Source organism: Syngnathus typhle, linkage group LG11, assembly GCF_033458585.1.
Source record: "Syngnathus typhle isolate RoL2023-S1 ecotype Sweden linkage group LG11, RoL_Styp_1.0, whole genome shotgun sequence".
Lineage (NCBI taxonomy): Eukaryota > Metazoa > Chordata > Actinopteri > Syngnathiformes > Syngnathidae > Syngnathus > Syngnathus typhle.
Window position 1 is genome coordinate 5,979,592 of NC_083748.1, and position 11,370 is coordinate 5,990,961.

Consider the following 11,370-nt stretch of genomic DNA (forward strand, 5'->3'; position numbering starts at 1 on the left):
CTTACAAATTCGTGTCCGTAACCCCTTGCATGATGCTGTATTTGACTGCAAGTCATTTTAAATAAAGAATCAGAATGAAACTAACCTTTAATAAAAAAAATACACACTCACTCACCCTTGTGTTCACAAAGTTGAGTACAATCTTTGCTTTATGTGTAACAAATAAATGCGATCGATCTCCAATGTCTTAGCAATCACATTTGTGGAGATTTAAGTGTGAGAGGTGCTTGGAAGATGCCGAGTGGACGTGACGCCAAACATAAGTATGAGCTGAGGCACCACTGTAACCAGGAAGGGTAGGTCGATAGCTGGGCTAATGAAAAGGTTGGCAGTCCTGTGTAGTCAGTTTCTTTCCTAACATCGTCGAAAATTTCGAGCAGATTTCGAGTGAAGCGAGCAGACGTTTTTACTTAACCTTACCCGCCCCGGAGCCACACATTGCGCGGATGGGAAGTCGCAGTTAGCTGGGGTTGAGGAGCCAAAGCTGGGCGTTTGTGGGCTGTTAAAATGGAGGATGAAGAGGTTGCGGAGAGCTGGGAAGAAGCGGCAGACAGCGGGGTAAGAAACGCAGATAGGGCAACCTTTACTCCAATTTTTGTGTCGATCTCTTACGTTCCGGTGATCGGCAGCGTTCGGGTACTTTATTTGATATCGATTAAATTTTGTTCATTGTAAATAACTAGCCTATGATTGCCCAACAGGCCTCGATGTCGAGCGACTACATTGGCCAAAAGGAACTGTCATTTCCCAGCACATTTGTTATTTTCCTTGGTGTATGGTTTTCAGTTTAATTTGGTTTGTGCGTAAAGAAATAGTTTAGAGCCGCTCTTTGCACAAATAAGGGCCAGGGCACACTGCAATGGAACGTCATAGTCGTGTGGCTATTAATTAGTCACGACAACTTCAGTCTTAAAAGCCTTCGTTACTATTAACGATTTTGATTGTAAACGTCCATATGTGTTCGTAGTGTTGGAATAAATTTATAATTCATGTCATGGGTCTCGGTTCGATTTACCACGGAAACTAGGAACGACGTCACTTCCGTGATTCCGTTAAATCGGAAATCCAAGATGGATGCCTCCTGTTAACGTTGTGTACCCCCTTGCCTCAGGAGTCCTCTCCACTAATATGAAAATGATAGTTCTCTCACCAAACAGGCGTCAATACAAAATAACATGTCAAAAATTTTGCATTGCACACGAGTTCATATATGACAAAACTCTTAGGTCCTTATTGGATGCATTGCATTAGTCACAGTTAAATAAATCACAGCTTGGTTGTACTCTTATGTTTTCAGGAAATAGAGAGAAGACTTGAGGCAAAGTTGAAAATAAACCAGCAGGCAAAGTAAGTAATTTATGGAAAGTATTTGAAATGGATACAAAATAATAATATTGTTTCTTGGGAAACTTTATCTGTGCAGGAAGCCCACTTCAAGTTCACCTGTGAGAACTGCCATTGTAATCCAGGACGAATCTCTTCCTGCAGCGCCACCACCACAAATTAGAATTTTAAAGCGCCCGTCAAATAACGGTACTGCGGGAAATCCTGCATCATCGTCTCGGCCTTCCCAGCAGATGAAGTCTTTGGCACAGCGAGAAGCGGAGTACGCGGAGGCTCGTCGGAGGATTCTGGGTAGTGCTTCATCTGATGAGACACCTCAAGACAATCCAGGCCAAGAGAGGTATGACTTTTGAGCAAATAAAACCCCTGACATATTGGTTCTGCTCTAAATGAGTAATTTGGCTTTCTACATTTCTCCAGGCCAGTACGTATGGCTGCACAGCAACCAGAACCAGTTCGTCCCAACAATCACGCGATCCGCCAGCCTACCGGGCCTGACGGTACCTCAGGCTTCCGACTCGGCAGATAAACCAGATCCTCCTGCTGTTAAGGTCAAACGTGTTCCCAAGAGCAGTGTGTGCGGTATTATGAGCAGAGTGGTGTGTGACCATTTGAAACACAAAGATAAACAATGCGCTGGTCCACCCGCTCTCTACCCAACTTAACTGGCATGGTCTTTGCCATCATCTGCCTTTGTCTTTTCCCTACGTGGAGCAATAGAAGGGGCTGGCAGAGAATAGCCACATCCTTGTCTGTTCTACGCCAGAAGGAGGCTTTTGCTTAACATCCCTAAACACTGTGATACTTTGCTATACCGTGAGGTGCCCTTTGACGCTTAACTCGTTCGCAGGCGAGTGCCGGGATGGCCGGGATGGCCGGGTCGGGCACTTCTGGGTGAATTCAGTAAGTCTCGGAACAACCCCTGGAAACGAATGAGCTGGCCTTTTCATGGGAAGTTGAGCAGGTCATGCCTTCCGATAAGACGGGTTCAGGCGGTTAAGTATTTGATTTAAATTAGTACGATATGAGGCACTAGAACGTCAACCTGGTGTCCCCCTGAAGTCACGCACGTTGCTTTTTGTGTTTTAACACACAAGGGGTGCAAAGGAGCTGTCCACGCACAATAGTGTGGTGGCGACTGCCCAATGGTCAGGCAGATAAAATATTCAAAGGTTTCATTATTCAAGCAATAACAAATGTTTTTCTTCATTTAGTTTTCAGTCATTGTCAGTGTTGAAGTGGGCTGTTTTCTTTGAATTGCATCCTGTTTTTGTTTCGCAGTTTTTTTTTGTCAAGAAATTTATTAGATTATAGTAGAGTTCAATTAAACACAAGAACTGCCACATGAAATTGTAGAGACTTTAAACAGTCTAACTTGCCATGCAAAGCATTGTTTTTTAAACGGTTGACCCATTTATGCCTTAAATCCTCAATGACAAATTTGCTTATTCATCTAGTGCTTATTGCACTTATGAATGTCGCATACGTTTTAAGAAAATAGGGGGGGGGAAAACAAGTTGTGTGAAGTACTCTATAATTTACTTTTAAAAGAAATGAAATAAAATCATACGTTTTGTATTCTAAACCATTGTAAAAAAAAAAAAAAAAAAAATCCACTCTTCTGTTTTACACAAATGAGAGAACGATTCATGAAATAAATATCACAAATCTAAAAACAACTTCATACTGAAATGGCAAAACAATTTGTTAAGTCAAAATGTCAAATTTGTCCCTACATTTTCTCAGTCTCCCTTGATGGACATTAGAAATACAACACCTTTCAGTTTGATTATTACCTCGCTTAGAATTTATTTAGGTTGAGAGAAAATCTTTTCACAAATGTCATGTAGGAGAAATCTGTTATGTGCTAGATAGAGTTTGTGTCTATTTTGATATTTTCTCTGTTCTGCCTGTGAATGGCATGGCCTCTTTCTGTATGCATTGCTCTCACTAGGTTTCTAAATGACAGGCAGCAGTCACATTAAACCTGGGAAAGGTCACAAAGGTTAGTAGTAGCAGATGCTACTACTAAAGCTCTATTGCTATCACGAAACTCAGGGTAGCATATATATTTTCAAACCGCTGAATAGTATGATGCAATGCCATTTATTTGGTACTCTTGCTTGCCTGCATTTAAATGCTTTAAATAAGGCACAAATTTGGATATCCCTGATAAATTCCTAAAAAAAATCAGATTTGAAAGGGGAAGCCAATTAATAAAACTGAAATTTGAAAGTGGTGCTCACACTCTTGGCAATTGTCAGAAACATCGTGTGACTATTTGAGCTCATGAAGCTCAGTTCTATCACAGCATCCGTATAGTGTGAAGCTTACTTGATGTCATATTTGGAATTCTGAAAACTGATGGAAAAAAATCCCTTTAATAAACCTACCATAAAATAAAATGTTTTGTGTTTTATGTGATTCGGATCATTCCTCCTGTGGAAGTCTGTGATAACGTCATGTGGTCATCACTTCGATTCTCGAACTTGACAGGCTTTGTTTACAAACTACATCGTTAATCCTCCTGTACAGTAGGGGCGCTGTAGGAAGCACGCCTAGCTTCTTTCTCAGTCTCGTACTTTTCAAGCAAGAGCGGCTGAAGTGTGCAGTTGTGCACTGTGCAGTGAAAGTCGGAAGTTGGACTTTTACCAAGTGACACTGGACGAAATGGCAGAAGACAACAGTTATGAATCGATGCTTTGTGTGAAGCCCGAGGTCCACGTCTACCAGATTCCGCCACGGGCGTCCAACCGTGGATACCGGTAAGATAAATACTCGATTCACAGGATATCCCGGAACTGTCAAGTCGCTAGGTGAATATTGCTAATGTTTCCATTATCGGACACCCACTTCGCAACGACACGTTTATATTTTCTTTAAGTCACGTCTTCGCCTTTCAAAACAAACTGAAAGCCAATTAACCTAATTTGAAGGTCGATTCGCAAACCTACATCTTGGTTGTATTAAGATGTATTTTACAGCACTACTTTTTTCACTGGTCGTCATTATTTTTGTGCAAACTTTGATGATTGTTTTCACTAGAAGCAGTAAGCTATTGATTTTCCGTCTAGAGGTTTAGTGCACACAGTTTATTATATTCGTTATATCAAAACTGACATTTTTGTTCATACGCTTAGCTTTTCCCCCAACATATGGAAAACGGAGACCCAACTTCCCTATTTTAGTTAAGTTTTGTGCGGATTGAAATTGTGAGGTCACAAGAACACCAAACAACAACAATCACCGGATGCCTTTACCTTTTATAGGATTAGTTCTATCCAGCTGCCACCAAAGTTGAGGATTAACGGTTCTGTTCTGAATCTTTGATTTCACTTCCTCTTGCTGAACGAAACTTGTGTTAAAATTACCCCTTCCATTTTTCTTCTAGTGCTGCCGATTGGAAACTGGATGAACCCGCATGGACTGGGAGAATGAAAATCACAGCAAAAGGAAAGCTGGCTTACATCAAGTTAGAGGACAAAAACACAGGTTAAAAAAAACCAACTCATTAGTTTGACATTCTTAGTTGTCAAACAAGTTTGAGGTACAATTATATCCTGTTTGTGTTTTTAGGAGAGCTTTTTGCCCAAGCTCCAGTTGATCAGTATCCGGGCAGTGTAGTCGAAGCTGTCACAGACTCCAGCAGGTACTTTGTTATCCGGATAGAGGATGGAAACGGTAAGACGCTTAAATAGTCTGCCATAATGCAACAAGTCACATATTAATAATAATAATAATAATAAATTATATTTATAACGCACTTTACATTTGGGGGAATCTCAAAGTGCTACATGGCAGATAAAAAACAAGAAAACAAAACAAGGACAAGTTTAGAACAACTGGACGACAACCAAGATATGAGAAAAATTACGGAAATGCTAAGGTAAAGAGGTGAGTTTTAAGTCCAGTTTTGAAAGTGTCAGTGGATTGGGGTGCTCTTAGGTGGTCGGGGAGGGAGTTCCACAGTGTAGGGGCTGTATAGCAGAAGGCTCGGTCGCCCATGGTGCGCAGCTTGGTTTTAGGAACGTGGAGAAGGTGAGAATTGGATGAGCGGAGGCTTCGGGTGGCAGGTTTTGGGGCAAGGAGTTCTTTGAGGTATGGGGGAGCATGTCCAAGGATACAATGGTGAGTGAGGAGGGCGATCTTATAATCAATTCGGAATTTGATGGGGAGCCAGTGCAGAGAACGGAGGATGGGTGTGATGTGATTGCTTTTCCGCACCCCCATCAGGATCCTAGCAGCGCTGTTTTGAATGTACTGAAGCCTCTGGAGGCTCTTGCTAGGGATCCCGATGAGGAGTGCGTTACAATAGTCTATCCTTGAGGAGACAAAGGCGTGGACAAGTTTCTCAGCATCCGTCAGGGTAAGTGTGGGGCGGAGTTTGGAGATATTTCTGAGGTGGAAGAAAGAGGTTTTGCAGATGTGTTTTATGTGTGACTCAAGGTTGAGTTGAGGGTCCAGTTTCACACCCAGGTTGGTGACAGTGGCTGAGAGGGGAATAGTGAGACCGGCGAATAAGATGCTTGTTATTGGGCAGGTGTGGATCTGATGGGGAGTGCCAATTAATATGGCTTGGGTTTTGTCACTGTTAACTTGCAGGAAGCTGAGATTCATCCACGCCTTTATCTCCTCCAGACACAGGGAGAGGATGGATGAGGGAGATGGAGAAGGCTGGGTTATGGAGGGCGGGGGGTCAAGTTTGAGGTATAGCTGGGTGTCGTCCGCATAACAATGAAATGAGATGCCGAACTTCCTGATTATATTGCCGAGGGGTAGTATGTAGAGAGTGAAGAGGGTAGGACCGAGTACAGATCCCTGGGGGACACCGGAGGTGACAGTGTGAGTGTCGGATTTTTTTCCCCCCAGGGAAACGTACTCGGTCCGGTTTGAGAGGTAGGACTGAAGCCAGGTTAGAGCAGTGCCAGAGAATCCAGTGGAGTGAAGCTGGTTAAGGAGGATATTGTGGTGGACAGTGTCAAATGCAGCGGACAGATCCAGCAGGATGAGAAGTGACGGGGAGCCTGCATCGGCAGCCATGAGAAGGTCGTTGGTGACCCTAACAAGTGCTGTTTCAGTGCTGTGGCCAGAGCGGAACCCGGATTGAAATTTCTCAGCGATGTTATTGCGGGTAAGATGAGTGTGAAGTTGGGCAGCTACCACTTTTTCCAGAACCTTGGAGAGGAACGGGAGTTTAGATATTGGTCTGTAGTTGGCAAGGTTGTCCGGGTCAAGTGAGGGTTTTTTGAGCAGGGGGTTAATAATGGCAGTCTTCAGTGCAGGGGGTACAGAGCCAGACTGGAGTGAGAGGTTGATGACATTGGTTATTAGGGGACTAATGGCTGAGGTTTGTTGTTTAATGAGGGCTGTGGGGAAAGGGTCCAGGGCACATGTGGAGGGTTTCATCTTTTTGATGATGTCCTCTACCTCCGACTGCAAGATAGGAGAGAAGCAGCGGAGAGGCTGGACTGTCCCGGGTGGAAGGAAGGGGGGAGGAGGTGAAGTGGTGGGGCCAGAAGAGGAGAGGAGCTGGGTGCGGATGTTGTTAACCTTAGCGGTAAAAAAGGTCATAAAGTTATTGGACACTACCTCTGAGGATTCTGTTGGAGTGGTGTGAGGTGGTTTGAGAAAGTGGTTAATGGTTGAAAAGAGTTGTTTTGAGTTTCCAGGGGTATTGTTTATGATATTGGAATAGAACTGAGCACGTGCAGTCCCAAGGGCTTTTGAGTAGGCCTTCTGGTGTTCTTTGTAGGCCTGTTTGTGCACGGTCAGTCCTGAGGCTTTAAGACGACGCTCCAGGATGCGCCCAGTTGACTTCAACAGACGCAGCTCACTGGTGTACCAGGGGGCTGAGTGTGAAAAAGTGACTGTTTTGGTTTTTTGGGGGGCATGGATACTTAGAAGTTTGGCCAAAGAGTTATTGTAATAGTCCACTGCCTTGCTGACTGATGTAAAGGTTGCAGAGGAGGAGGAGAGAAACTGGAGGTCCTGTGCTATAGTGTCTTGATTGATGTTTTTGAAATTTCTGAATGAGATTTGCCGCTTGGGTTTGGAGTGGGGGCGTGGGAAAGGAAGTTCCATTTGAATAAGTTTGTGGTCAGACACACCGACCTCGAGAACTTGCAGGTTGCTTATTGCCGATGAGGAGATGACAAGGTCAAGTGTATGCCCTTTGTCATGTGTGGGGACATTTACATATTGGGTGAGGTGTAAACAGTCCAATAGTTGCAACAGGTCAGAGGCAGGGGGGCTGGAGGGGGTGTCGACGTGGACGTTAACATCACCCAGTATGATTAGATTAGAGGAAGTGGAGGTACAGAGGGTAGTGAGTAGATCGTGTAGTTCTGGAATGAAAGAGGAGTTTGGTTTAGGAGGGCGGTAAATAAGTAAAACTGTGATGGGATATGGAGGTTTACATTTGAATGCAAGGGATTCGAATGAGGAGTGATCAGGTAGAGGGAGGGGGGACAGCTCTAGATCAAGACGGTGGAGTACAGCCAGGCCACCGCCACGGCCAATGCTGCGAGGTTTAGTTATGTATCTATAACCAGAGGGACAGGCTTCATTGAGGGATTGATAGACATCAGGTGGTTGCCAGGTCTCAGTCAGGCACATTATGTCTAGGCCTTTGTCCAGGATGAGGTCGTGAATAAATGATGATTTACGGGTGAGTGCTTGGATGTTGAGGAGATCCATTTTGATTGTGGCTGTGGGGCTGTGTTTAGGTAGGGGGCGAAGTAGAGAGAAATCCACTCCACGTTTTCTGTGCCGCATGCAGTGCAGTCCACTCTGGGTTGGAGTAAGATCCACTCCGTGTTGCTGTCCGTTCCGTACTGAAGAAATTAACACTCCGTGTTTTCCCGGCGACCCGGTGTCCGTCTTGTGTCGGAGTCCGCTCCGTGTAGGAGTATAGTCCGCACCATGTTTTCCAGGCCACCTGGAGTACTGCAGCCCCGCATGCTTGCTAAGATAAGTTCCAAGTGCGCCAGGTATCTGATGACGTGTTTTACTTGCGACGGGGTGTCGGGCGCAGGAGGAGCAGATGGATGGTACACTGTTATGGACGGGTTGGGAGAAAACAAAGTTACGACGGGTGCTTCTGTGGATGTAACGTGGTCTGCGGAGAAGTCCAAGTTGTTTGATGACTGAGACACACCCTGGAATGGTGTGATTACTCAGCTCCAGCAAGCGGGGGATGGAGTAAGTTAATATAGTGCCGGTTGGAGAACACTGAACTTGAGTGTTAGCCATTGGCTAGCCTAGCCAGGATGCCTTGGCGGGGGGGTGGTGGGGTGGGCGCGCCGTAGTAGGTAGCCGGCTCTGTGGAGGTTCGCCGCGGTCCAGGCGCACTGCACACTAAAACTAGAAGCTAAAAACTAAACTTAATAATGGCTAAAAAATAAATAAATAAAAACACTAAAACTAAACTAATTCTGGTGGAGAAGCGGCGAACAAGCAGCGCCAGCGTCCTCTCCCCAGATTACTTCCGCCTTGGTCCACACGCAGCTCATATTATATTCTTTGCGTTAAATATGCGATACAGAAGCTTTCAAATCAATGGGTGTTTTCATTGTAGGTCGTCATGCTTTCATCGGTCTGGGCTTTGCTGATCGGGGAGACTCCTTTGACTTCAACGTTGCATTGCAAGACCATTTTAAGTAAGTTGTATCCAAAATCAAATATCCCTATATTGAAGGCATTGAAAACAATCAAAGATATAATTGGCCATATGCTTTGAAATGATCCTCTTTAGTTATACAGACACATACTCTTATTTCTAAAGGTGGGTCAAGCAAGAAGGCGAGCTGGCCAAAATGGAAGCAACCCAGAGTGACGCCCCAAAGCTTGACCTCAGCTTCAAGGAGGGTCAGACCATCAAGATCAGTATCGGGGTGAGAATATGTTCCTCCAGCGTTAGTTAATTGGATAGACAATCATTTTAGCCATGGGTTGCAGAATAGGGACAATGGTAACATGGTATTTTATCTTGCGACAGAACATAAAGAAGAAGGAGCCATCTGGTGCTAAGCCGCGCCCCGCGGCTGGAGGTCTGCTCCCACCGCCACCTGGAGCCAAAGCTGGAGGCGTCCTCCCACCTCCTGGTAGCCAGCACACCGTCATACCTCAACAACAAAACACTGGTGATTACATTTCTGTTCCCAAATCTATGCAGGAGTCGGGTTACTGAAAAAAATAATAATCGTTATTCATTCATACAGTACATGCGATAGTGACTAAAAGTAGATGTGACCATGCTTGTCTAAGCAGACCCTTACTTCATTTTGAACACTTATATTTGAGCTGTCCTTATTTTAGTCCTCCCATCTGTGGTCTCTTCTCAAGGTTTCTCATTTCCCCTAGCTGGAGTTTTTCCTTGCCCTCCTGGGAGTTTAAGATCAGGGGATGTTTGAGAATATTTGTCATTTTTCACATGTCCTGAGTGTTGTTAGTCACCTAAATGTTGAACAGAGGCTGTGATGTACCGAAGTCAAATTCCTTGTTTGGCATGCTCAAACATGGCGAATCAAAACTCTTGAATCTTGAATCTCCTAGACTTTGGGTCCCCTATCTCTGAAACCCAACCCAGCGCTGACTTATGGGGGGATTTCACATCTGCTGGCTCCAAGTAAGTTTTATTGCGGGCTACTAGCATAATTTTCCAAGTCGTTGTTGTTGTTTTTTTAAAATATTTTTGGAAACCAAGAAAAACAAACCACAACAAATATGACAAAGATGAAGAGTCATTTGTCTCAATTCAACTTGTGCGCATAACCACAATTTTTTTGCATGCACATTGGTATTTTATTGTTGTTGTGACAGGTTAGAAATTACTTGTGTAATTATGCTTTAAATGTAATATCACATTCATTCCCATTTTGTTCATGTTTCTTCACTGTCACCCCTGTGCATCCCTTTCGACAGCTCCAATAAAGAAGATGCTGCAAAATCAGGCTGGGTGCAGTTCAGCTGAGTGGGACAGATGTGCACACACTCCAGTTGCATACATTCCATGGAAGGGATGATTGAAAAAAAAAAAAAGAAAGATGAAATGGGGCAAAGTGGTTTGATTAACTCACAGCACCCACCCACACATACCAACCTGCCCTAGAGGAAATATGGTCAATGTATATTATGTATTTACAATCATGCTTTTTCATGGAGCATCCTTCTGTGTTTTTTGTAGTCATGTGACCACAAAATCTATGCTTGGTTGGAGTTCTTCCCTCCATTTTCCCCTTAAATCAAACCACCTCATTTTGTGTTTTATTAGGACTCTCTCAATGAATTCCTTGACAATCTGTGCAGAATCCAATTAGATGTATTTTTGCCGCAGCCATCACACCGTCTGTCACGCTATTTCTTTTTTTTTTTTTGCAGACCAACCCAGTAAAACTGTTTACCTTTAGATTTTTTTTTTTTTACAAGGATAGTCTTAGTTGAAGCTGCAATACTGAGCTCATTAGTGGTCAATATGCAATTTTGATTAATAGTTTTGCATGGCATCAATGTCAATCTAGAGTTTTTAAACATAACCATTTCTTGTTTTCAGGTTTGTCTTTGTTGACCCCAAGTTTGTCTTTGTTTGTTCTTTTAATGTGCCTTTTACCAAAAAAAGAAATGTCCTCAATCTTATTCAAAGCTGCACCGACTATTGATTAAGTGCCTCTTTGGGAAAAAGAGTGTATAAAATGTAAACCTCTTTGTAAATAAAAAGTATATTTCATGTTCTGTTTTTTTTTTCCTCAATAATAAAATACTTTAGTTTTACAGATGTATTTATTTATTCACTGAAAATGCTTATTAGCTGCACGGGGGCTTTCCCCGCGGATAACGAGGGACACTTTTCATTGTGTAGAAAGTTGCCAATAAGTTGATAATGTGACAGCTCAATGTGCATTCTTAAAAAAGCGAATAATTGGTAAGTTCACCCCCCCCCCTTTCTGTTAGTTACAACACCACTAGCTTTCCTTTTACTGTGCATGCAGAATCTTATAACTCGTCCATGCGTGATCTGTGGAAGTCCCT

The 11,370-nt window shown here is 43.6% G+C and overlaps 2 protein-coding genes across 2 annotated transcripts; both read left to right on the plus strand.

Moving 5' to 3' along the window:
- Nucleotides 1–254: 254 nt before the first annotated feature.
- Nucleotides 255–3,749, plus strand: LOC133162341 (SUZ domain-containing protein 1-like). The gene is made up of 4 exons (XM_061291469.1): nucleotides 255–558; nucleotides 1,298–1,347; nucleotides 1,424–1,684; nucleotides 1,765–3,749. The coding sequence occupies exons 1-4, from the start codon at nucleotides 508–510 to the stop codon at nucleotides 1,871–1,873; spliced, it is 471 nt and encodes a 156-aa protein (XP_061147453.1). The 5' UTR covers nucleotides 255–507; the 3' UTR covers nucleotides 1,874–3,749.
- A 171-nt stretch (nucleotides 3,750–3,920) lies between these two features.
- necap2 (NECAP endocytosis associated 2) lies at nucleotides 3,921–11,112 on the plus strand. Its single transcript, XM_061291456.1, has 8 exons — nucleotides 3,921–4,109; nucleotides 4,736–4,836; nucleotides 4,921–5,025; nucleotides 8,921–9,002; nucleotides 9,128–9,236; nucleotides 9,341–9,485; nucleotides 9,898–9,970; nucleotides 10,267–11,112. The coding sequence occupies exons 1-8, from the start codon at nucleotides 4,015–4,017 to the stop codon at nucleotides 10,313–10,315; spliced, it is 759 nt and encodes a 252-aa protein (XP_061147440.1). The 5' UTR covers nucleotides 3,921–4,014; the 3' UTR covers nucleotides 10,316–11,112.
- The last annotated feature ends 258 nt before the right edge of the window (nucleotides 11,113–11,370 follow it).